General features: G+C 48.9%; 1 protein-coding gene across 11 annotated transcripts in view; it reads left to right on the top strand.

The window, feature by feature from the left end:
* LMNTD2 (lamin tail domain containing 2) overlaps positions 1-26,937 on the top strand; it is a 65,404-nt gene that overhangs the window by 24,485 nt on the left and 13,982 nt on the right. For all 11 annotated transcript variants that reach the window (XM_077321334.1, XM_077321341.1, XM_077321342.1 and 8 more), the window contains 2 exons: positions 14,706-14,804; positions 25,698-25,813. In XM_077321334.1, the coding sequence (XP_077177449.1) occupies positions 14,706-14,804; positions 25,698-25,813 (215 nt within the window). The remainder of the gene's footprint in view (positions 1-14,705; positions 14,805-25,697; positions 25,814-26,937) is intronic.

Raw genomic sequence — 26,937 nt, 5'->3', positions numbered from 1 at the left:
TTTAGGATATGTAACTCTAAAAAATGTTTGTAAAGATTGCCATAAAATGTCATATTTTGAATTTCAAACATTCATTCCAGAACAGGTTAGCTCCCTGTGCACGATTAATCCCTTGCTCACTTAATGTGAGTATAAATGTATGTATACTGCCAAACACTAGCATGTGCAGAAAATAAAGTATGAATTGAGAAAGAAGGGTGGTATGCTGACTGGCAGAATATAAGAAGATATTTTGAACCAGAAATGAATGCTGTATATTATTTAGTCCCCAAATAAGATTAAGTTGCAGTTGCAGATCAGGAAAACCCATGTGTGATAGGAAAGTCTGAGGCTCCATTTGTTCATATATGCCATGGTACTTATCCAGAAATGTGTGTGCCCTCTTCCTATTTACATGGCCCTTATCCAAGCATACAGACATTGAAAAGTGTGAACTGGCCCAAATATTGTGGCTTGTGCAGTACATTGTTTATACAAATAGAGCACTTGCATTAGCTGTCTTTCCTGCTGGTGAACCAGATTTGTATTTGGAATGCTGGCCTGTTAAAAATATCTCTCCAAATAATAAAGCCAGTTTACTGTCTCCCTTTTTTGTGATAGACTGTCTATGGATGCATTTTCCCCCCACTGGAGAACATTTGAAAATATGACATTCCCCGTCACCATTTGCTGTCCAAAATGAGAACCAACTCTTCAAAGTGTATAGTCCAGAGAATTCTACCACCATTAGCTTCATGTCCCATTCTGCTTAATAATTAGAATGGCTCATTATGCTATTGAAGGTTTATTAATTGACCAGAATGGCACTAAACTGGGATATTAGGAATGGATTTGTGCCAAATCTGGCATGTGGTTATAATGACTACATATGATTACTGCAAAATTTTGAAATGTGTATTGAGTGGTGGTCTCAGTATATATTTTCTACAAGTTATTTTTGATCACACTGATTAACCCGCGGCCACCACCACCCGCCTGCTTGCGCCTTCCTGACCTGTCTGCCAGGCTCTTCCCAGGTCACCGCCACCCTGAGGCCAGTCGGGGAGGAGGGGCCCACCGCCACCCTCTTGAACCCAGTCAGGGGGGGAGGAGGGAAGGGGGGCCTGGCGGTGGGAGGCAGGAGGGGCAGCTGCTGGCCAGCCGGGGCTCTCTCCAACGGCCCAGAGTAAGGCCCGGTCGCATCCCTTCTTCTCCCGCAGTGAGGCCGAGGGGCCCTGCAGATTTCCCTTGGCTCAGGGCCCGGGAGGGGCGGACTGGGGGCTTTCCAGAGCTGCCCTTAGGCAGTTCGCACCACAGGAGAGGAGCGAGCAGAGGCAGAAGCGCTCCCTCAGATATGTAGAAAAAGTTTTACTGGTTTCCTTTTCAGCTAAAAACATCACCTTCCAAGCATTCAGGAGGCTCTGGAATGGCAGCACAGCTCTTCTTCACAGCGTCCAGCCAATTACTCCCTTAAATCTTTCAGTGGGGCCTTTTATCCCTCCCCCTGGCCACTCTCACTTCCTCCTGCCTTGCTCCTATTTCTGAGCAGTTCCTTTCTTTGGAGGAGGTTTTTACTTGAGAGGAGACCTTTATTCCATAGCAAACTAATTGGTGTTCCTCACTTGTTCTTGGCTCTGCATCTGAGCTGCTACCATGTTTAGGGCTGTGCCTTCTCTTTCAGGGCTAGGAAGTCCATGGCTGTAACAAGCTTAGGGATGCTGGTTCCCAGCTGAAACCTAGGGATCCCCTGGAATCATAGCTCATCTCCAGAATAAAGAGATCAGTTCCCCTGGAGAAAACTGGCTATTTTGGAGGGTGGACTCCATAGCATTATATTCCACTGAGGTCCCTCCCCACCCCAAATCCTGCCCACTCCCAGTTCTACCCCAGATATTTCCCAACCCAGAGCTGGCAACCCTAGACAGGCTCCTTTTGCACAGAGATGGTTCGGCAACTATAAGTCATGTTCTGGTGATGACCAGTAAGAGTACTGTAACCTGGTTGTTTCATTTAATCATACATGTGGGGAGAAAACACTATACATCATCCTCCCAGTATGCATAATTGCCATATTGCCTGAAAGAAGAAGAAGAGAAAAAAATGCTCCATAAATATAATGTAAATAAATTAAAAATCTTCTGCCACAGAAAGTGGTACATTGGCTGTTGAGATTAGGGAAGGTCTACAGCATCACGAGCCTATCCCTCTATGGAACATTATGCTGACTCCTTAGGGTTGCCAATCCCAGCTCAGCAGCCAACAGGAGATTGGAAAAGATGGGGACAGTCATCAACAATGATGTATTGTCATTTCTAGAAGAAGTGATTCTGACAGGGGACAGCCTCACATTCCCAGTAAAGGGAAGGAACTGAGCACTGCCAGCGACTCTTTGCTCCCCCCTCTCAACCAATACATTGAGGGAGACGGAAATGATGTTTCCTGAAAAGTCTTTTTTTCTTTTTTTTCATGGTCCAGAATCATTCTAAAATTGTCAGTTTAGTGTATTATTCCCCATCCACTCACTAAATTGCAATTCCAGCAGGCATGAGTCAGATCTATCACAAAACCAAAGATCTTTGTTGATATATCAGACCCATGTTTTTTTCTTTCCTTCTTTCCCATCCTTCCCATTTATATTTCCTTCCATCCATCCATCCATCCTTCCTTCTTTTCACTCACTCACTCACTCACTCACTCACTCACTCACTCACTCACTCACTCACTCACTCTTCCTTCCTTCCTTGCTTGCTTCCTTGCTTCTGCTTCCTTGCTTCCTTCCTTCCTTCCTGTACAGGCTTGAGTGGTGATTCCAGAACTCCAGGCCGTGCCTGGAGGTTGGCAACTCAATGTTGTCCCTCTTTCCCAATCTTAAAATCTGGTCACCTTATATTAGTTGGACTTAATGCCTGCCACTCCTGGTGAATCGGCTTGTGGCAGGATACAAATAGGTTCCAATACAACCCCCCCCCAATAAAAACGGATTAAAAACCAAATTAAAACACATAATTAGCAACACGGTGGTAAAAACAACCCCATCCTAAGGGGGGACGATAGTACAGTAACTGTTCACCAGCAGAGATGTCAAGAAATTGGAGGCAGGTATCTTCGGGGGGGGGGGGGCTGAGAGACTGGCCTCATCAGTAAACTTGGTAGAAGAGCTCCATCTTACAGGCCCTGCGAAAAGCTGAAAGCTCCCACAGGGCCTGTAGCTCTTCCAGGACCTCATTCCACCAGTTGGGGGCCAGGACTGAAAAGGCCCTGGCCCTGGTCGAGGCCCGACAGGCTTTTCTGGGAATGACCAACAGATTGGTGCCCGCAGAGTGCAAAGTCCTGTGGGGGGCATAGAGCAACAAGTAGTCCCACAGATATGTGGGTCCTAGACCGCAAAGGGCCTTAAAAGTCAAAATCATCCGGGCCGCAACTGGCAACCAATGCAGCTGCCTCAGTACCAGCTGGATATGGGCCCTCCAAGATGTACCTGTGGGGACCCTACAGCCACATTTTGCACTGGCTACAATTTCCGAGTCAGGGACAAGGGCAGGCCCACGTAGAGCGAGTGACAGAAATCAATTCTGGAGGTGACTGTTGCATGGATCACCATGGCTACATGTTCAGAGGACAGATAGGGCGCAAGTAGCCTCGCCTGGCACAGATGGAAAAATGCCTGTTGGGCTTCCTTCTTGACCCATGCCTCCATGGTTTGTACAAGGGCCTCTATGTCTTTGAATTCTGAACATTTTCTTGACCACCAACACTTGCAGTATCTCCCTTTCTGTTTCCAGTATTACACCAACACGGCTACCCGCTTGGATCTGTTTCCAGCATTGCCTGTGGTACAACTGAATTCCATAAAGACCAACTTTTCAAACAACAAATGGCAGCTTGTTAGCTGAGTGCTGAGAATTCAAGTGAACATTGACTCATTGTACAAGAAGTTCTTTCTTTTAGCAATTTTATTATTTTGTGCCTTTCATTATTTTGTGCCTTTCATTGTGCTTTTCATTATCCTCCTTTTCTTCATTCTGCACTTGTTTGTCTTCTCCCACCTCCTGGCTCAGAGCAACCATACAGCTGCCCAATTATGAAGTCGTGGTTTTTCAGTCAGGAGCACACAGGTTCATGCCCTCCTTCCCTCCCATCTCATGCTGGAATGTCACACACACACTTTCTCTCTCTCTCTTTTCCATTAGGATGCAATTATGGTAGATATGATCAGAAATGAGAGTGTAGAATGTACCATGAGAAAATATTGATACAGATATAATGCTACGATTATGTCCAGAAAAATAGAGGGAATGCCAGTATGAAAAGCCAGATGTTTTTTGGGGGGGAGGGGGCATGTAAAGCTTGCAGAGTAGTCTCAGTGGCCAAACCATGATTTTTTTCCCTCAGTGAATTTCCAGCACATCTGTTTAGGAGGGAATCCAGAAGAGTTGGCTGTGCAGATGGCAATTCTTAAAGAATAATTCCATGACTTTCCCCCCTTAAAAATAATCAAGTGTATATATGTGTCCTGAGGTTAAAGGCACTCATGGTAATAATTTTTAAACACTTTGGGGCAAATTGTCCCTGCCCAGTATTAAGTGAAACTAAGCCTGAGAAAAGGGGCTGTTATTCCCACTAGCTACTAATAGAAGTGATGCCATTACACCCTTCTGTGTTTGTTGAATTCAGCAAATGTAGAAGAGGGTAGCTGTGATTAAAATCGTAATATTAGAAATCTGATATATACAGGTACAAAATCCCATAACTCTTCGTCATTTTATTTATGGAGATGGCTCTAGGCAGTAGGCAGGGAAGCAAGTGAACATACCTAGAACTTGATTATGTGCCTAATGAAGTCCGCCAATGGCAAAAGTCTCATTGATTTTAATTAAAAGATTCCCCTTTTTAGGCAGCTGCCCTCTTTGTTAAAGAAGACTTATTTGTGAGTTGTCTGAAACACAAGCAAATCTAGTTCAGTTCTGCATTTCACTGGAACCCAGTGGGAAAGAACAAGATTGAGAGGGAGCACAGAAATAACCCTGGAGCAGGTCTGATCCTGTAGTACTTTTGGAAGAGCTGACCAGGAAATCTCTGGTATCTGCCTATGCTATAGCTGAGAACAAGACAGATGAACCTATGCCAACAGGACTGCAAAACAGGCAAAAGATATTCACCAACCTCATGCTTGAGTCATGGATATATCATATATGCAGAGTCCTACTCAGAAGGTAACTGGGACAAGAGAGTTTCTTCTCTCCCTTTCTACAAGGTCAGTTTGCCATGGGTTCAGTGCTGTAGGGAAGCAGGGATACTCATCCACCCACCCTGCTTCCTCAAAGAATCATGCTGCTTCTGAACACTACCTGGGTTCCCCTTGACTTTTCCACAATTTTTCCCAAAGTGTGGGAAAGGCCATTGTCTTTTGATTTTACTAAGCCAAAATATTTCTAAAACAGAGTTGCGGGACACTGTGCTCTCTTGAAGACACACACCAGCATGGATCTGACTGAGAAATGGTATACATCACCAGCTAATTGAAATTGGGCCGTGGGAGTAGGTACATTGCTGAAGCAACACAATTCTCATAATTTGCTAGTTGGACTGTTTGCTGTTGGACGCCAACAAGCATAATGGTGACAAGGTGATTTTTACGTTGTTTCCTTTGAGCCATTCCTTTTATAAGATTAGAAAGGGAGGGTATGCTAAGATCAAGTTAAATGAATAACTGGGTGGGCATGACATAAACTGATTTCAGTGTAGGATCGATTCAGATTTACAAGCATTTTGAAGCCTCTTTTATTTACAAGATGTATTAAAGCCCACTCCGCCAGGAACTTGGGAGTGATACTTGATGCCTCCCTCTCAATGGAGGCTCAGATCATGACGGTAGCTTGGCTGGCATTTTACCACCTTCACCAAGCTACTAGCGCCCTACTTGGCCCCAGAACACCTGGCCACAGTGATCCACACGATGGTCACCTCTAGGCTGGACTTCTGTAACTCACTCTATGCTGGCCTACCCGTAATCTTGATCCGGAAAATGCAACTAGTCTAGAACACGGCTGCCAGGGTCCTCACAGCAACACCTCAGAAGTCCCACATCCGGCCCATCCTCCAGCAGCTGCGCTGGCTCCCGGTTGAATTTCGGATCAGGCTTAAGGTGTTGGTTATCACCTTTAAGGCCATACGTGGTCTGGGCCCAGTATACCTGAGGGACCGCCTCTCCACCTACACTCCTCAGAGAGCCCTGCGCTCTACTACATCCAACCTCCTGGTGGTCCCTGGCCCCAAGGAAGCCCGCTTGACCTCAACCAGGGCCAAAGCTTTCTCCATTCTGGTCCCCACCTGGTGGAACGAGCTCCCAGAGGAGATCAGGGCCCTGACAGAACCTAAACAGTTCCACAGGGTCTGCAAAAGGGAGCTCCTCCATCAGGCATTTGGCTGAGGTCGACCAAACCACCGCTTCCAGTTGGCCCTCAAGCTCCCCCCCTCTACGACCAACATTAATCGGTTGCCCACAGGGTCCTGTAAGAGTTGAGCTTACAATTTACAATTTCTTACAATTTCTATTTTATGGTATCATTGTTATTATCATGTTAAATTATTATTGTTATAATATTACTGCTGTTACTGTTACCTGTTACCATGTGTTAATTGTATCCTTCCCTGTTTTCTGTAAACCTCCCTGAGCCCTCGGGGAGGGCGGTATATAAATATAATAAATAAATAATAATAAATAATAATAAATGTCGCTTTAAAAAGATCGATTATATATATATGGGAAAAGCTAATTAAAACCAGCCTATTTTAAAATTAATTTTATCTGTATATTAATCATTATGCCTTTGACAGCAGTCAATTTCAGTTGCTTCAGAGACTGAAGATGCCTTCTGGTTGAAAGTAACCTTTACCAGGAAATCTTGTAATCTGACATGGTCAAAATACTATGCAGTCTCTGTGTTGTTCACAATACATTGATTTTATTATGCAAATTATTCAGATCAGTAAATACAGGAAATCAAGACTAAGGGTTGAAGACACATCTTGGGGAAATTTGCAATCCATTGTGATTCAAGTCAAGTAGTGAACCATGTTGTTTTTTCCCATTGTAATCTCTTTGCGTTATGTCTTGGGAGTTCTTTGCACTGACCATGCAAGGTGGGGACCTTAGCTTGATGACAGAGGATATGTTATGCAAATAGAAGGCCTTGGATTTACTTCTTGGCATCTCCAGTTAAAGAATTTCAGGGAGTGGGTATTGGGAAGACATTTCTCTGCTTGGAAAACTGCTCATTCAAAACTGAGCTAGATTTGGCAGAAGGCACTGTTAATAGGAAAAGCACTGTGGTTTGGTAGCAGAATGCATATGCCATGATCCTGGGCCTAAGGCTGAGGAGAGAAGCAATGTGTGGGCCTCATGGAAGCCTCTCTTCCACAAAGGCTTGAGGCCTTGGGTAAAAGTTGCAATAGGCCTATATTCCTATATTTCACAGGCAACTTCCAAGCTTTATGATTGGGCTGGGGGAAATTTTGGGAAAACAGACATCAATCCCTGTGAAGGAGGCAGAGCTATAACACAGAGCATATAAAGTCCCGGCACAGAGAAGGAGGGTAAACAGCAGTGAGGTAGCTCTAGTCTTGGATGATCCCTTGCCCTATGGTGGGGCGAGTATGGGCTGCTTGGATCGGGGCTAAGGAAGACAAGTTGCGTCAGTTGATTTCTGGCTATCTTTTTTCTTAGTTTTGCCCTGTGTTAATTCTGCCCCAGTCTTGTAACTTTTCTCCTGATGACTTGCTATAATATTTGTTTTATAAATCAGTTCTTGTCCACTCTCCAGGTTCTTCATAGGATTGTCAACCTTCCCAGGTGTTGGCTGGAAAATATCCCAGATCTGGCAACCATAGATTTGGCCATACATCAGGATATACCCTGATTTAAGGGCCTGACAGAAATAACAGACTTAGTTTATAAGGTCATCCATCATTTGGCTTCAGCTCCGGGGAGAAAACAGTATCTGGCCCTTGTATTTGGTAAACATCTTGATTATGCCGTGTACTAATTCATGACCCAGTCTCTGCTTGTAACTTCCATTTCATTGATTGGCAGATGCCATATTGGCAAGCAAGACACAACTCCATTTTGGCATTAACTAGGCCACAGCTTTATTGTCAAACAACCTCCAGCTGGAGGGTTGGCCTGGCACGAGAATTAGAGCTCCTGTCAGCCATCCAGCTGTTCATGTTTAGCCCTGGTGGTGCTCTGGAACCGAAGCTTTTCCCATCCCAGCCGGGTGGACAGGCCCTTGCCTCTAGGGTCCAATACCCCGGGAAGTGGCTTGATGGGTGGCCGATGGGCACTCACCTCATTCGGTCCCCCCCCAAGCTGCCTTGTACAGAGCCCCTGGCCTATCTAGCTGAGTAGGTTGTGCTCACGAAAGGCGGTCTCTTATGGAGACCCCCCTGCCTCAGGGCTCCAGTATGCAAACTGGGCCCTGAAAAACTCGGGCTCTGGTCTCATGCCCCCTTAAATCGCTGTGACAGAAAGCAATGAAACAGTAACATGCAAACCAATCAACATGGGCAGGAGGGTGGGAAGCTGTTCTGGTGGAAGCTGGCAGCAGAAAGGCCGGGCCCTTGCATGTGGTGCCTTAAACAGGTGCCTCTGGGCCCACTCCCTGCTGCTGAAGCCGTGCACACCCAGGCAAATGTCATTGTGCTTGCTTACCAGCCCCTGCGTCATCAATCGGTGGCCATTTTTATTTGCGGCCATGTCTTTGTCTGACAAAGTGTGCTGTGCACATGAAAGCTCACACCTTGAATAAAACCTAAAGGTGTCCCTGGACTATCAAACTTTGTTCTATTACTTCAGACCAACACGACTACCCACTTGAACCTATTTAGATACCAGTGCGCAAACTGTTTTTTAACAACAAAAATTCTGCCACATTTTATTTCCAAACTGAATATTTTCTCCGTTGACCTCTTTGCTTTAAATCATTTATGGACTTGTTTCCTGTCGGTTATAGTAAAATGTTCAGCATTTCTCCCTCCCCCCACTGTCAGTTTCTACATTCCTTTTATTTAGTCTTTTTGAATCATCATTAATGATGCCTGCATCTTTCTGTTATTGAGCACATCAGATGAGGGCACCACACTGAAAGGCAATCCCTATGAAGTTATAAATAGCTATGGTGGCTGACACAACATCAAGAAAAAGAAACAAAATCAAATAACCCAAGTGACACAAAACATTGCAGTTTCATAGAACCCATTAACATGTAGATAGTGCAAAAATTTAAAAGGAGGCAAAAATTAAAAGGCAAATTCTCTGGGTCCAGAATGATCAAGGCCTTGTCATGGCAGCTGATGAGGCTTGGCCTTTGACTGCTGTAGGTGTCAGAGTGCAGCATTTGCATTTTGAGTATAAGAAATAAACCATGGAGAGCCATCCATCTCCTTTGAAACAACAGGGCCCAGCAATGAACTTCTATTGTTCATTTCTTTTTAACAGAATGAAGAGTATTCTACAGAACCTGAAAGTTTCAGAGTGTTTATGCCATTTGGGTGGGACTCAATAAAAGCTATTTCATGAGAAAGACCAAAGGTTAATTCCAATATCTAACCATTAGGGGGCACTCACTGCTAATGAAATATTTAATCCATGATTTTTCCCATTCGCTTATTCTGCAACAAGAGTTGTAGCTTAGGTGGAATGATTATGGGTAGATGGCCATCTTTCATAATTTATTCATAATTTATTGATGATTTCTAAGGATCAGGGACAATAAAGACATTTTAAAATAGTCCTCCCACCTATGTCACGGGGTGTGAGACTAAAATGGAGGAGGGGATGGATAGATAGATAAAATTAAAATAAATGAAGTAAAAATATGAAATATCTCCAATTAAAAAAAATAGCACAAAGACTATCCTCTTAAGTGTTTATAAAAATATGCAGGTTCTGCTGTGGAATCCCTATCATGTCCTTCTTGTCAAACTTCAGTGAAAGTTGTAATTTAAAAAACCTTCATTGTCTCCTCAACTCTCTAAGGTGGGTTGGCAACTAGTGAATGTCCAGGAAAGTCCCCCTGGTCTGCCTGCCATTCACTATAGCCTCTTCTTCCTCCTTATTTGCATGTGGATTATCTGGGCATTTCTGCACATCTAAAAAATATAGCATTACGGTAGTGTAATGACGTAGCACTAAAAGTAATTGCGCCTCCAGCCATTCCTCGCCTTTGTCCTGTCTCACTTTTGTCTGCTGCCTTTTCGCACTTCTTACACTCTGCATACCTATTTGAAATGAGACCTTTTGGCGAACGGCAGTATATAAATCCAATTATAAATAAATAAATGGTGGAAGAGAGCAACGCACTTTACACATGACTCTGTTCTGCCAGGCAACCAATCCCCTTTCTCAGTGTTTTAAAGGGCCCGCAATGCATGCTATTTTTTTTTTAAATTCAAACCTCCTCCATTGAAACATCTATGCATCTAATCATAGATACATAGTGCTTTTTGAATGCCACCCATTATGGAATCACGAGTCTTGGGAGGAGGGGGAGGAGGGAGAGAGAGGCGGGTACAAGGACGGGACATTGGGGGCTGAGATAGCGCTTCATCGCCTCCACGCATTTCTTTGGCTGGTGGCCTGCCAGTTGCTCTCCTGGGTAACGAAAACAGCACTGGTGGGAGAGCCATTTTTGCGTAAGGAACGGCTGTGTGTGTTATCAAAACCTGCCGCTATTAATTCTGGTGCTTTACAATTGTGCTTTCATTTGGCTACATAGGCGGTTGTGCGGAATGGACCTCAGTTTTCCTCTGAGACTTTGGTGGAGTTTCTACCTTACCTCCTTCTCCCTCCTGCAAGACAGGACAATACCTTTTACTCAGTCTTGCTCAGTCTTCTCACTCAGTTCCCAATGAGATGAGTGAGCAAGTCTCTTGATTTACACAGTTTATTGGCCAAGAACTATGAAGGGTACATTTCTCCTCTGCCAGAAGCTCCGAGAAAATGCCTGCCAGATAAGGGGGACCTACTCATACATTTCAAACTAGTTACAAGCAACAACCAGAGCCTGAATACCTCAGTCCAAGGGTCTGTTCTTTCATGCCCCTCAAGGTTACTCACATGTGACTTAGGCAATATGACTATCAGTGCATTCCTTCTATTTAGGACTGAGGGGCCTCTTCTGTTTCCAAGGCTGTCTAATCATTCTAACACAATCTACAAATCCCGTATTCTACAAAGCTGACTTCTAACAAAAACAAAAGGTTCCAAAGTGTTTCTCATTGAAAATACATAGTATGATATCACAATTTTTTTTCTTTAGCATCACAAACATAAGCTATTTTTTCAAACACATGTTTCAATTCAATTCAATTGATTCTACATTTTATGAGTAAAAAGTCTACTTTCCCCCCCAATCTATGGGTAAATGGTGCAGTGGTTTGAGGGAGTGGTGAAAAGTTCAATCACGTCAGGTTAAAAGGACAACAGAAGGCAATCAACTGTTGAAAAGCTCCCCTCATGAAAATTAGGTGTTCTTCTAGGTGCAGGAATTCATCTTGGATATAAGCTCTGTGCATGTCTACAGCACAACCACCTTGCCTTTAAAAGTGTTTCATTCTAAAAAAGAAAATATTTAATTCCAAAAGAGAAAGTATTTCAGAACTTATGTCAGAAAGTATGTCAGACAAATAGAAAAAGAGGCCTTAGAAAGAACAAGAGGAAAAACAGAATTTTCTGAATCACCACCACCACCACGTGGGCTTTCATATCTGTTTGGCAGAAGGGGAAAGCCCCCCCCCCTCAAAAGGAATGCCCTGAGGCTCCCCTGCGTTGCTCTCGGAAAGGCCTCCCTCCCCTCAGTCAGGGGCTGTCAGAAGCTCCTTCGCAGCAGTCCTGAAGGGAGGGGGGAGGGGGAGCACTCTGCAGCCTCCTGCCAGCTCTGTCAGGGTTCTGAGACAAAGTTACAGTTGGACATGACAGTCAGGACAGCCTTGGGGTGAAAAGGGCTGGTGCAGCTTGTCCAAGCCTCTGTTCTCATCCCCCTTGGCAGCCCTACTGAGCTCCTCTCCCTGCGGTGGTCAGGTGCACACTGGCAGCCATGTCTCCAGATTGCCCCTGGCTGGGCTAGAACTTTGGTCTGTCCTAGTGAGGGCCCAATCAGAAGGCGCTTTGCTTGGCCCCACTGCTTGTCAGTCCAGGGCCAAGGGTCCAATCCAGGAGTTTTGATCCCAGCCCACCCCAACCCTTCTTACTGTTTTATTAAGAGGGACAGATAATAAATAAAATAAATAAACATATTTGGTTCCCTTCTTCACTGCAGGCTGTCATGACTGCTTTTTCTGTGAAGATCTCTCATCCCTTAGAAATGCCTTCCTGGGATTGTAGGAGGCTACTGAAGGAAGATGCACAGAAATCTGCTTCCAACAGCATAACAGTGAAAAACTATATATATCTGTAGATGCTATTCACAGGCTTACACAACTGGGTTTCTTGTAGATTTCCGCAATAAAATTATTGTAACATCTCCCTCTACTGGAGGAAGGAATAAACAGGGCCTTGTTCTCTGTCACTGAATGATAAGTTTCTCTCCTCCTGGCATTGAAACTTAGAGCAGAGTTTGGGGAGTCTTTGTGTCTAGAAATAGCTGCAAGTATTTCTAAACCACTCCGAGATGACTTGTCAATAGTATCATTGCATATTTCATGTCTAAAAATCCAGGGCTGAGTTTTTAAAACTTCTGGCAATTGGTAACATTTAAGTAACATCGTAGCTGCTCTACAGGGTTACTTGCCATCTCTCTAGTACACATGAGTGGAGATTTTTACAGTTCAAAAACACACTAGGTCTGTACATGTTGTGACCATAATGATGTCCTAACTAAAGTCAACGTGGTATAGTGATTAAAAACAGCAGCCTGTAATCTGGAGAGCTAGGTTTGATTCCCCTCTTTCCCTATGCATGTAGCTAGCCGGGTGACTGTGGACTAGTCACAGTCCTGTTAGAGCTGTTCTCTCAGAGCAGTTCTGTCAGAGCTCTCTCAGCCATACCTCCCTCACAGGGTGTCTGTTGTGGGGAGAAGAAGGGAAGGCAACTGTAAACCACTTTGAGACTCTTTCAGGAAGTGTAAAGCAGAGTATAAAAACCAACTCTTCATCTTCTAGAGCTTTTGCTGATTTCCTTGGAGTACAGAAACAGAGTTCCTATGCACCTGACAGCAGATGTGTAGTTAGATGCTTTCAGTTTGATGGTTCACATGGAGTGCCTATTATGTGCTGCATTAATGCTTGGCTCTATAGCTGTACAAAATAGTGAGTGTGATTCTGTTTATTTATCCTTCAACTTGACTGGCTAGCTGACTGGGATCAAGAAGTAGTTAGTGCTTCCTTAAGAAAGAGGTTGGTCACCCCAGAGGATTTCAATAACTATCAATAATTCCTGAGCAAGGTGATTGAACAGGTGGTGGCAGGACCTCTCCAAGCCTTCCATGATGAAGCAAATAGTTTAGATCCCTTCCAATTTGGTTTCAGTCCTGGCAATGGGACTCAAACAGCCTTGGTTGCCCTGGTGGGTGACTTGCCCCAGGAAATTAACAGAGTGAGTGATACTCCATTGATTTTCCTGGACCTCATTCCCTGAATGATCTTCCCAACCAACGTTTTTATATTTGTTATCTATTTTAATATTTTTGTAAGTAGTTTAATTCTGTTTTTTAATCTTTTAAAAATTGTTTTAATGATAAATGTTTAAAATGTTTTTGTTAGAATACATTCAATAATGTGATTTTATCATGTGTCTTTTAAATGGTTATCCTCCTTCACAGCCTCTGTAAGGCCAGTAAGGTGGAAAAGAAGTTTTGTAAATCTCAATAATAATGACCCCTTTATTTGGTCTAAAAGGAACACGAGATTATCATTAGTGCTGATGAGATGTTTATCTCAAAGTTACCAGAGATACAGAACACGCAAACAATTTAAATGTTTGGAAATTTAGTGGACCTCAGCTTAAAACATTTCCATATCTCAGTTCCATTGGCAAAACATTATTTTATTCCATCAAGGCCAAGGCTACTTCCAAAAAGGGCTAATCCCAAATCTATCTTTTTAAAACAAGTGCAATTGATCACAGTGAGAGATTACTAGAAATGTGTATTCCCAGATCTTTTATTTTCTCTTCCCTAAGGAGATGAATGAATATTGGTCTGTAGTTCTTTCTGGGGCAAGAAGGGACGACCTCAAATGTTGTGAGAAGATACATGTGGTTTCAACCATGCCTCCCTGCCTCAAATCCCTTGTATCCATTCTGAACATTTTGGGTGGGAAAGCCGAATACAAATATATAACAAATGAAGAAGAAGAAGAAGAAGAAGAAGAAGAAGAAGAAGAAGAAGAAGAAGAAGAAGAAGAAGAAGAAGAAGAGTTGGTTCTTATATGCCGCTTTTCCCTTCCCGAAGGAGGCTCAAAGCGGCTTACAGTCGCCTTCCCATTCCTCTCCCCACAACAGACACCCTGTGGGGTGGGTGAGGCTGAGAGAGCACTGATATCACTGCCCGGTCAGAACAGTTTTATCAGTGCCGTGGCGAGCCCAAGGTCACCCAGCTGGTTGCATGTGGGGGAGCGCAGAATCGAACCTGGCATGCCAGATTACAAGTCCGCACTCCTAACCACTACACCAAACTGGCTCTCCATAAGTAACCCCTAATGATGTGAAACTTTTATGCTTCTTTGTGTAGCTCTGGTCAGAAACAGGAAACAGACTGTTGCCAAACAAGAGTGATCTGAGGCTCCGAAGAATCCCCAAGCACACCAGCTTTGTGGATACTTTTCATAAGGTCAGTCTCATGGTACAAACTGGAGAAGTATGAAGACTAGAGATTTGAGCCATCAAGCCCTTAAACCTAGGTAACAGATGACGCAAGCCCTGCTATGTAGCACAACATACTAAGTTGCTGTTGTGTAGCACCACATACTAAGTTGTGTAGCACCACATGCTAACTGCTCATTTAAATTGGCATTAAGTATATTATAACAGTATAATAGCTACTTCCTCACAGAAATGGCTGCTCATTGTGCATTTATTGCCATTGTAAATCAGAGGCATTTGCAGAAGCAGTGGAACATTCTCATGAAGATATTTTCCTGTTCTTTCCTTCATTTCATACCGGTCACTCCACACGCACACACACATACACACTCCTTGCTTCTTGAGGGTTTCTGCTGTTTTTTAAAAATCATCATAATGATATCACTATAGCACTATGATACAATAGTGATATAGCTACTAACATTTTTTCTTAAATCAGCAAAAAGCCCAGGGGAGTTGGGTGTGGGTGTGTGATGTGTTCCATCCTAACCACGTACTGGGCAAACCCATGTTGAATACCGTCTTTTTGGAAAGATCATACCAAAACTGGTTTCGGAAACAACCCAAGGACAGGAGACCACTGATGTGAATGTTTGGAGGACTGCTGGGAGATAAAGATGTGTGGAAGCAGGTTTAGATGATAGTTGAAGCACAACACCTATGTGGAAACAATCTTTACATTTGGCATTCTGATTCTGCTGAATTCATCCTGTAATGTGAATTAGTATTTACAAAATTCTGTTCCTCTGAAGGGAAAGTCTGCTTATTTAGGGATTAATGTTCTGGAACAGATATAGATGGTTATTAAAGCGGTAAAGACTGCCTCTAAAGAAGTTCAAAGGCCAGATATTATCTGTTACCTCAGTGTCCCCCCTCCCCGTGCATGAGGGTCCTTACCATGTGGGTAGGCTTTGAATCATAGTCCCCTTTCTTAAAGAGAATTTATTACCACGGATTAAGCTAGAGCCCCCCCCCCCCTTTTGGACACATCCCTTAATGTGGTGAAGTAGTCTGGGTCAGCAAAGCTAGGACTAATACCATGGTGTGTCTACACTCCTAGCAGAATCACTCAAGGTAGAGTGGTCACAGCTGAGACACCAGACTAAGATGCATCCACCCCCTTCAAGGATCTACAGACACAACAGCAAGATGGCCAGCTCCAGTGGTAATGGGAGTGGAGGAATCCTGGAAGGGTAGCTACTGAGTAGTAACAGTAGTAGCAACTGATACTGGTAGAGGATCATTTGTAGACAATGGCAGTGCTACTTCAACTAACCCTGCTTAGTAATGTGCAATGGCAAGCCACTTCTGACCAGCTCTTGCCTCAAAAGCCCTTTGATGAAACAATCAAAATGAAAAAAGGTATAATGCTGGAAGGTAGAACCTCCAGGTCAGATGGCACTCAGTCAGCTACTGAAGAAGAGATGAGGACAATTATGAGTAGCACTATCTTTAACCGCTCCTGGCGGAGCGGAAGAAATAAAACAGTAAGGGCCCCGAGGGCAGGCCCTGTCCGGGATGAGGAAGGGTGCCGATAGGCCCCTTCCCCTTGACTGACCAGCAGAGGGCCCAATCGGGAGGCGCGAAGCGCCTCCCGATTGGGCCCTCTGCTGGTCAGTCCACCCCCAAGCTGCCAATCAGCAGTCGCGCGCAGCGCGGCTGCTGATTGGCTGCTTGCCCGGCCACAAACCAATTGGGAGGCGCGAAGCGCCTCCCAACCCGCCCCCCCCCCCACCAGAGCTTCCCTTTGCTCCGGCGGCCATTATTTTGCTGGCCGCCGAGAGCGAAGGTAGGCTCCCTGGCCCCTGCCCCGAAAACGGCTCGCCTTAAAGACGCTGGGCAAGCCCCGGGGAAGGCGCGGAGCGCCTTCCTCGGGGCTTGCCCAGCGTCTTAAAGCCCACCAGCCGCCTTAAAGACGCTGGGCAAGCCCCGGGGAAGGCGCGGAGCGCCTTCCTCGGGGCTTGCCCAGCGTCTTAAAGCCCACCAGCCGCCTTAAAGACGCTGGGCAAGCCCCGGGGAAGGCGCGGAGCGCCTTCCTCGGGGCTTGCCCAGCGTCTTAAAGCCCACCAGCCGCCTTAAAAACGCTGGGCAAGCCCCGGGGAAGGCGCAGAGCGCCTTCCTCGGGGCTTGCCCAGCGTCTTAAAGCCCACCAGCCGCCTTAAAAACGCTGGGCAAGCCCCGGGGAAGGCGCAGAGCGCCTTCCTCGGGGCTTGCCCAGCGTCTTAAAGCCCACCAGCGGCCTTAAAAACGCTGGGCAAGCCCCGGGGAAGGCTCTCCGCGGCTCCTGGAGCCGCGGAGCGCCTTCCTCGGGGCTTGCCCAGCGTCTTAAAGCCCACCAGCCGCCTTAAAAACGCTGGGCAAGCCCCGGGGAAGGCGCAGAGCGCCTTCCTCGGGGCTTGCCCAGCGTCTTAAAGCCCACCAGCCGCCTTAAAAACGCTGGGCAAGCCCCGGGGAAGGCTCTCCGCGGCTCCTGGAGCCGCGGAGCGCCTTCCTCGGGGCTTGCCCAGCGTCTTAAAGCCTACCAGCCGCCTTAAAGACGCTGGCCAAGCTCCGGGGAAGGCGCGGAGCGCCTTCCTCGGGGCTTGCCCAGCGTCTTAAAGCCCACCAGCCGCCTTAAAAACGCTGGCCAAGCCCCGGGGAAGGCGCGGAGCGCCTTCCTCGGGGCTTGCCCAGCGTCTTAAAGCCCACCAGCCGCCTTAAAAACGCTGGGCAAGCCCCGGGGAAGGCGCTCCGCGGCTCCTGGAGCCGCGGAGCGCCTTCCTCGGGGCTTGCCCAGCGTCTTAAAGCCCACCAGCCGCCTTAAAAACGCTGGGCAAGCCCCGGGGAAGGCGCTCCGTGCCTTCCCCGGGGCTTGCCCGGCGTCTTTAAGGCGGCTGGTGGGCTTTAAGACGCTGGGCAAGCCCCGAGGAAGGCGCTCCGTGCCTTCCCCGGGGCTTGCCCAGCGTCTTTAAGGCGGCTGGTGGGCTTTAAGACGCTGGGCAAGCCCCGAGGAAGGCGCTCCGTGCCTTCCCCGGGGCTTGCCCAGCGTTTTTAAGGCGGCTGGTGGGCTTTAAGACGCTGGGCAAGCCCTGAGGAATGCGCTCCGCGGCTCCAGGAGCCGCGGAGCGCCTTCCCCGGGGCTTGCCCTGCGTCTTTAAGGCGGCTGGTGGGCTTTAAGACCCTGGGCAAGCCCCGAGGAAGGCGCTCCGCGGCTCCAGGAGCCGCGGAGCGCCTTCCCCGGGGCTTGCCCAGCGTTTTTAAGGCGGCTGGTGGGCTTTAAGACGCTGGGCAAGCCCCGAGGAAGGCGCTCCGCGGCTCCAGGAGCCGCGGAGCGCCTTCCCCGGGGCTTGCCCAGCGTTTTTAAGGCGGCTGGTGGGCTTCCTCGGGGCTTGCCCAGCGTCTTAAAGCCCACCAGCGGCCTTAAAAACGCTGGGCAAGCCCCGGGGAAGGCTCTCCGCGGCTCCTGGAGCCGCGGAGCGCCTTCCTCGGGGCTTGCCCAGCGTCTTAAAGCCCACCAGCCGCCTTAAAAACGCTGGGCAAGCCCCGGGGAAGGCGCAGAGCGCCTTCCTCGGGGCTTGCCCAGCGTCTTAAAGCCCACCAGCCGCCTTAAAAACGCTGGGCAAGCCCCGGGGAAGGCTCTCTGCGGCTCCTGGAGCCGCGGAGCGCCTTCCTCGGGGCTTGCCCAGCGTCTTAAAGCCTACCAGCCGCCTTAAAGACGCTGGCCAAGCTCCGGGGAAGGCGCGGAGCGCCTTCCTCGGGGCTTGCCCAGCGTCTTAAAGCCCACCAGCCGCCTTAAAAACGCTGGCCAAGCCCCGGGGAAGGCGCGGAGCGCCTTCCTCGGGGCTTGCCCAGCGTCTTAAAGCCCACCAGCCGCCTTAAAAACGCTGGGCAAGCCCCGGGGAAGGCGCTCCGCGGCTCCTGGAGCCGCGGAGCGCCTTCCTCGGGGCTTGCCCAGCGTCTTAAAGCCCACCAGCCGCCTTAAAAACGCTGGGCAAGCCCCGGGGAAGGCGCTCCGCGGCTCCTGGAGCCGCGGAGCGCCTTCCTCGGGGCTTGCCCAGGGTCTTAAAGCCCACCAGCCGCCTTAAAGACGCAGGGCAAGCCCCGGGGAAGGCGCTCCGCGGCTCCTGGAGCCGCGGAGCGCATTCCTCAGGGCTTGCCCAGCGTCTTAAAGCCCACCAGCCGCCTTAAAAACGCTGGGCAAGCCCCGGGGAAGGCACGGAGCGCCTTCCTCGGGGCTTGCCCAGCGTCTTAAAGCCCACCAGCCGCCTTAAAGACGCTGGGCAAGCCCCGGGGAAGGCACGGAGCGCCTTCCTCGGGGCTTGCCCAGCGTCTTAAAGCCCACCAGCCGCCTTAAAGACGCCGGGCAAGCCCCGGGGAAGGCACGGAGCGCCTTCCTCGGGGCTTGCCCAGCGTCTTAAAGCCCACCAGCCGCCTTAAAAACGCTGGGCAAGCCCCGGGGAAGGCACTCCGCGGCTCCTGGAGCCGCGGAGCGCCTTCCTCGGGGCTTGCCCAGCGTCTTAAAGCCCACCAGCCGCCTTAAAGACGCTGGGCAAGCCCCGGGGAAGGCGCGGAGCGGCTCCTGGAGCCGCGGAGCGCATTTCTCGGGGCTTGCCCAGCGTCTTAAAGCCCACCAGCCGCCTTAAAAACGCTGGGCAAGCCCCGGGGAAGGCGCAGAGCGCCTTCCTCGGGGCTTGCCCAGCGTCTTAAAGCCCACCAGCCGCCTTAAAAACGCTGGGCAAGCCCCGGGGAAGGCTCTCCGCGGCTCCTGGAGCCGCGGAGCGCCTTCCTCGGGGCTTGCCCAGCGTCTTAAAGCCTACCAGCCGCCTTAAAGACGCTGGCCAAGCTCCGGGGAAGGCGCGGAGCGCCTTCCTCGGGGCTTGCCCAGCGTCTTAAAGCCCACCAGCCGCCTTAAAAACGCTGGCCAAGCCCCGGGGAAGGCGCGGAGCGCCTTCCTCGGGGCTTGCCCAGCGTCTTAAAGCCCACCAGCCGCCTTAAAAACGCTGGGCAAGCCCCGGGGAAGGCGCTCCGCGGCTCCTGGAGCCGCGGAGCGCCTTCCTCGGGGCTTGCCCAGCGTCTTAAAGCCCACCAGCCGCCTTAAAAACGCTGGGCAAGCCCCGGGGAAGGCGCTCCGTGCCTTCCCCGGGGCTTGCCCGGCGTCTTTAAGGCGGCTGGTGGGCTTTAAGACGCTGGGCAAGCCCCGAGGAAGGCGCTCCGTGCCTTCCCCGGGGCTTGCCCAGCGTCTTTAAGGCGGCTGGTGGGCTTTAAGACGCTGGGCAAGCCCCGAGGAAGGCGCTCCGTGCCTTCCCCGGGGCTTGCCCAGCGTTTTTAAGGCGGCTGGTGGGCTTTAAGACGCTGGGCAAGCCCTGAGGAATGCGCTCCGCGGCTCCAGGAGCCGCGGAGCGCCTTCCCCGGGGCTTGCCCTGCGTCTTTAAGGCGGCTGGTGGGCTTTAAGACCCTGGGCAAGCCCCGAGGAAGGCGCTCCGCGGCTCCAGGAGCCGCGGAGCGCCTTCCCCGGGGCTTGCCCAGCGTTTTTAAGGCGGCTGGTGGGCTTTAAGACGCTGGGCAAGCCCCGAGGAAGGCGCTCCGCGGCTCCAGGAGCCGCGGAGCGCCTTCCCCGGGGCTTGCCCAGCGTTTTTAAGGCGGCTGGTGGGCTTCCTCGGGGCTTGCCCAGCGTCTTAAAGCCCACCAGCGGCCTTAAAAACGCTGGGCAAGCCCCGGGGAAGGCTCTCCGCGGCTCCTGGAGCCGCGGAGCGCCTTCCTCGGGGCTTGCCCAGCGTCTTAAAGCCCACCAGCCGCCTTAAAAACGCTGGGCAAGCCCCGGGGAAGGCGCAGAGCGCCTTCCTCGGGGCTTGCCCAGCGTCTTAAAGCCCACCAGCCGCCTTAAAAACGCTGGGCAAGCCCCGGGGAAGGCTCTCTGCGGCTCCTGGAGCCGCGGAGCGCCTTCCTCGGGGCTTGCCCAGCGTCTTAAAGCCTACCAGCCGCCTTAAAGACGCTGGCCAAGCTCCGGGGAAGGCGCGGAGCGCCTTCCTCGGGGCTTGCCCAGCGTCTTAAAGCCCACCAGCCGCCTTAAAAACGCTGGCCAAGCCCCGGGGAAGGCGCGGAGCGCCTTCCTCGGGGCTTGCCCAGCGTCTTAAAGCCCACCAGCCGCCTTAAAAACGCTGGGCAAGCCCCGGGGAAGGCGCTCCGCGGCTCCTGGAGCCGCGGAGCGCCTTCCTCGGGGCTTGCCCAGCGTCTTAAAGCCCACCAGCCGCCTTAAAAACGCTGGGCAAGCCCCGGGGAAGGCGCTCCGCGGCTCCTGGAGCCGCGGAGCGCCTTCCTCGGGGCTTGCCCAGGGTCTTAAAGCCCACCAGCCGCCTTAAAGACGCAGGGCAAGCCCCGGGGAAGGCGCTCCGCGGCTCCTGGAGCCGCGGAGCACATTCCTCAGGGCTTGCCCAGCGTCTTAAAGCCCACCAGCCGCCTTAAAAACGCTGGGCAAGCCCCGGGGAAGGCACGGAGCGCCTTCCTCGGGGCTTGCCCAGCGTCTTAAAGCCCACCAGCCGCCTTAAAGACGCTGGGCAAGCCCCGGGGAAGGCACGGAGCGCCTTCCTCGGGGCTTGCCCAGCGTCTTAAAGCCCACCAGCCGCCTTAAAGACGCCGGGCAAGCCCCGGGGAAGGCACGGAGCGCCTTCCTCGGGGCTTGCCCAGCGTCTTAAAGCCCACCAGCCGCCTTAAAAACGCTGGGCAAGCCCCGGGGAAGGCACTCCGCGGCTCCTGGAGCCGCGGAGCGCCTTCCTCGGGGCTTGCCCAGCGTCTTAAAGCCCACCAGCCGCCTTAAAGACGCTGGGCAAGCCCCGGGGAAGGCGCGGAGCGGCTCCTGGAGCCGCGGAGCGCATTTCTCGGGGCTTGCCCAGCGTCTTAAAGCCCACCAGCCGCCTTAAAAACGCTGGGCAAGCCCCGGGGAAGGCGCGGAGCGCCTTCCTCGGGGCTTGCCCAGCGTCTTAAAGCCCACCAGCCGCCTTAAAAACGCTGGGCAAGCCCCGGGGAAGGCGCTCCGCGGCTCCTGGAGCCGCGGAGCGCCTTCCTCGGGGCTTGCCCAGCGTCTTAAAGCCCACCAGCCACCTTAAAGACGCTGGGCAAGCCCCGGGGAAGGCGCGGAGCGCCTTCCTCAGGGCTTGCCCAGCGTCTTAAAGCCCACCAGCCGCCTTAAAAACGCTGGGCAAGCCCCGGGGAAGGCGCTCCGTGGCTCCTGGAGCCGCGGAGTGCCTTCCCCGGGGCTTGCCCAGCGTCTTAAAGCCCTCCCCTCGCCTTTAAAATGCTCCCCAAGCCCTGTGGCCTGGGGAACATTTTGCTACATGAGGGTGAGGGAAAGCAAACCCTCCCCTAGGGCCCGCTGTATTTTTTTGACAGCGGGCTCTACTGCTAGTGTGTAATAATGCAACTGGACTAAAGCCAATAGGACACTCAGTTGTTGGTGTGAATGGATGCAAAAGGAAAGCCCAAAGCTGTTTGATGCATATACTAGGAACATGGAACATGAGAAGTATGAGTCAAGGTAAGCTCAGAATCATAAAATGAGAAACGGGAAGTTTAAACATTACAATCCTGGGGGTGAGGGAAGTAAAAAGGACTGGATGGGGACATTTTCATTCAGAAAATTACAAAATGTTTTACTCAGGGAATGACAAACACAAAAGAAATGGAGCTGTATTAATAGTGAGGCAAGTCTGGGGCTATAATACAAATGCTGTCCAAAAATACCAATCGGACTTAATGGATAACCTGTTGTCAGAGAGCTCAATTTCCCAATAAGCCAATAGAAACATCATTCAAGTTTATGTCCCAACTACAGATACTGATGAGGAAGAAACTGAAAGCTTTTATGCAAGTGTCCAGGAAGAAAGTAATCACACACCTACACAAGATATGCTGTTTATCATAGGTGACTCAAACACATATTTGAAGATTTGGACTAAGTACACAACATGCAACAGAAGAGTCACTAAGATTTCTATGAAGACAACAATTCATTCATTGCAAACACATTTCAGGCAACCAAACGAATATATGTTCGGGCAACACCATATGGCCAATGAAGATCATGAAACTCACTGGCAGTCTTCAAGCAAAGGTTGGATAAACACTTTTCTTGGATGCTTTGGGCTGATACTGCGTTGAGCAGGGGGTTGGACTAGATGACCTGTATGGCCCTTTCCAACTCTATGATTCTGTGATCCTGTGAACTCTATTCTCTCTGTTAAAACAAGATGCTCCTGTACAGACTATGAACGACCAATGGGTACTTTCCTGAGGAGTTTAACAATTATGTAAAGAAGAGATTTGCATTGCTAAGTTCAAGTGAAAAGACAATTCACCCCATCGGGACATACTTTATGTATTCCATCATTACATGTAGTGGGGCAAATAGCAGCCCAAAAAGGCATTTTGGGTTGGGAAAATGTCATGGGAGGGAGGCTAAAGCCCTTCTTGTGTGCTGTGGTCCCAATCTGAATTGGGGCCCTTGTGCCAGGGAATTGAGTTTCCAGTGTGAAACTTGCAAATACACAGGGATTGCATAGACCTAGGGGAAATGTAACATGTGGTGTAGGCCCTGAGTAAACAAAGTCTACTGTTCAGTGGTTGTTTCCCTGATCTGAGGTTCATACGACTATTTTTCTTGTGGTAGCACATTTACGTCCTCCAAAGTAACTGTATTCTAGACTGCAGTGATAGAGGTGCCACTTTCACAAGGGAAATATTGTGATACTTTTACAATCAATAAATCTAGGTACTCACAGGAGATGCAGAACACAACTTCTTGTGTTGCTTGCCAGGGGCGAAAATTAAAGATGTTTCAGAACGGCTGCCCAAACTCAAATCTACGGATCGCTACCCATTTGTGATGGTCCATGTGGGAACGAATGACATGGCCCTGAATACCATCGCTCCTATTAAAAAAGACTATCAAGCAAATGGGGTCACAAGTGGTATTCTCTTCAATCTTGCCTGTCAAGGGAAGAGGAATGCATCGGGAGAGGAAGATAATGGAGGTGAATCACTGGCTACGTAGTTGGTGCCGGCAGGAGAGATTTGGTTTCTGGGACCATGGGATAGGCTTTCTTGAGGAAGGCCTACTAGCACCTGATGGACTGCATTTATCGAAACTGGGGAAGAATGTGTTTGGCAGGAACCTGGGGAGATTCATCAGGAGAGCTTTAAACTAAAGCCACTACGGGAAGGAGACGATCAACATAGGGAGTATATGGAAGGAAAACGATTGGAGGCAGCCCAACCGACAAGGCCAGCTCATAGGGAACCAAAAGTAAAAGGATTCAGATGTCTTTATACTAACGCCCGAAGCATGGGCAATAAAAAGGAAGAGCTGGAACTTCTTATGCTGATGGAAAGGTATGATCTAGTAGGCATCACAGAAACTTGGTGGAATGATTCTCATGACTGGAATGTAATGGTGGATGGATATGAACTGTTCAGAAAAAACAGAATAGATCGAAGAGGTGGAGGAGTGGCACTGTATGTGAGGAAAGGGCTTACCAGTCAGGAAATTCTAGTGAAGGAGAGCATATCTACAGTGGAAAGCATCTGGGTGAAAACCGCACTCAAAGAGTTGTTGTCAATGGTGTTTCATCAGACTGGAGAGAGGTGAGTAGCGGGGTACCTCAGGGCTCAGTGCTCGGCCCGGTACTTTTTAACATATTTATTAATGATCTAGATGAGGGGGTGGAGGGACTAATCAAGTTTGCAGATGACACCAAATTGGGAGGACTGGCAAATACTCCGGAAGATAGAGACAGAGTTCAACGAGATCTGAACACAATGGAAAAATGGGCAAATGAGAACAAGATGCAATTTAATAAAGATAAGTGTAATGTTCTGCATCTGGGTCAAAAAAATGAAAAGCATGCCTACTGGATGGGGGATACGCTTCTAGGTAACACTGTGTGTGAACGAGACCTTGGGGTACTTGTGGATTGTAAACTAAACATGAGCAGGCAGTGTGATGCAGCGGTAAAAAAGTTTTTCACAGTCAGAGTAGTTCAGCAGTGGAATAGGCTGCCTAAGGAGGTGGTGAGCTCCCCCTCACTGGAAGTCTTCAAGCAAAGGTTGGATACACACTTTTCTTGGATGCTTTAGGATGCTTTGGGCTGATCCTGCGTTGAGCAGGGGGTTGGACTAGATGGCCTGTATGGCCCCTTCCATCTCTATGATTCTATGATTCTATGATTCTTTATTGCAACCTAGCTCCAACTAACATAGGAAAATGAAAGCAAGGAAAAAGAATAAATTCAGGGGTGGAGTTTCCCTCCATTCCTAATCAAGCTTCAGTTAAATCTTTACTATCTACTTTACTACAGGTACCTTACCTACTTCTATGTTCACACTATACAACTTTGCCTGCCACTACTGGAAAATTGAGTGTCCACCCAAGTATGTTAAAATATAAGACCATCACTGTACAATGGCCAGCTTGTCTGACATCATGTGTGTGGGAGTATGAGAGCATTGCCTCTACAGGAGAGACCTGTGGAGAGGACAGAGAGGAGGGGTTAGAAAGCAACTCCAAGGTTAAGATGAAGGGAAACGTCTCATTCAAGAAAATAACACCTATTCACCCTTGTGATGTAGCATCCCCCAATGTCCAGGAGGCATGCTAAGTCACTCAATCCTACACTCACCGGCCTAGGACAAGGGAACCCAGTTTATGCACATATGCATACCCTTTTAAAAAGAGAATTAGTACCTTAAAGGGAAAGTTTCGAAGGTCTGCAAGGTAATGGAACCCCTGAAGATCCTTTGTTTTTTCACTGATTGTGCTGCACTGTGGAGGGAGCATGAATGGACACATGCATGCAGGGCCCTGAAGTTTCATTACCTTTCTCTGTTTTAGTTTGGCAGTCTCATATTTTCTGATGAGGATAAAGATGAAAAAGTAATCAGTACTACAGACTCGAGTGAAGAAAAAGGACAGCGGCACAGCATCCTAACACAGAGTTCAGAAGAAAGGTAACTAGATCCTGAGTTTTTATAATGCAAAAGGCACAGTAAAGGAAACCTAAGCAATCATATTTGGGGGGGGGGGAGCAGCAGCAGAGGGGAATGCAGCAGCTTCTTTTAGGAGTCTCTACACTAGGAAACAGTTGCTATGTAGGATGTGGTTGATGAGAGCCAGTTTGGTGGGAGAGCCAGTTTGGTGTAGAGTGTGGACTTCTAATCTGGCACACTAGGTTCGATTCTGCACTTCCCCACATGCAGCTAGCTGGGTGACCTTGGGCTCACCACAGCACTGATAAAACTGTTCTGACCGAGCAGTGATATCAGGGCTCTCTCAGCCTCACCCACCTCACAGGGTGTCTGTTGTGGGGAGAGGAAAGGGAAGGCAACTGTAAGCCGCTTTGAGACTCCTTCGAGTATAGAAAAGAGGCATATAAGAACCAACTTTTCTTCTTCTTCTTGGTTACATTTGTTTATTTAGTTAAATTGTTTATAGTTTGCCTTTTTCACTGAGACTCAAGGGAGATTAATATAAGGTAAATACTGTCATGGAAGTTGAATATAGTCAAAAGGATGGGACATTCAATAAAATACTGTAATAGGATTTGGACTGCAAAAATTCAAAAACAAGCAAAATCTGAAACAGCTAAAACAAACCTGACGCGAAGCATAAGCGTTTAAACATGATGCATTAAATAATACAGATATTATATTGTAAGAACATATTTACAGTGACAGACAGAACATAGTAATTTAGTCCAGAATTCCTGTCCCTTAACCACAGCATCTTTCTGAACAAGATGGCCCTATTGCATAGTTTGCAGAAAGCTAGGAGAAAGGAAGCTTCCATAATCTCATCAGGAATTATACAAAGTGGGGACTGCAACAGAGAATGCACAAGTATGAAAAGTTGTTGTATTTGGCCACCTGCAAGGTGGCAACAGCAGAAGGCCCTGCTCATATGAGCAAAGGTTCTATTGGCAGAGCATACGGAGAGAGGCAATCCTGGAACTATGATGGACCAGGACCATGAAGGGCTTTGTAAATGATAGTCAGTAAACTAATGTCCTAGTGTAGTGTCTGAAACATTAAGGAGTAACATTCTTCCTATGCCCCTGAGAACGTTGTAGAAGTTT

This window comes from Paroedura picta, chromosome 2 (assembly GCF_049243985.1).
Source record: "Paroedura picta isolate Pp20150507F chromosome 2, Ppicta_v3.0, whole genome shotgun sequence".
NCBI classification, from domain to species: Eukaryota; Metazoa; Chordata; class Lepidosauria; order Squamata; family Gekkonidae; genus Paroedura; species Paroedura picta.
The sequence above is the reverse complement of the archived record's forward strand: the minus strand, read 5'-3'. Positions and strand labels throughout refer to the sequence as shown.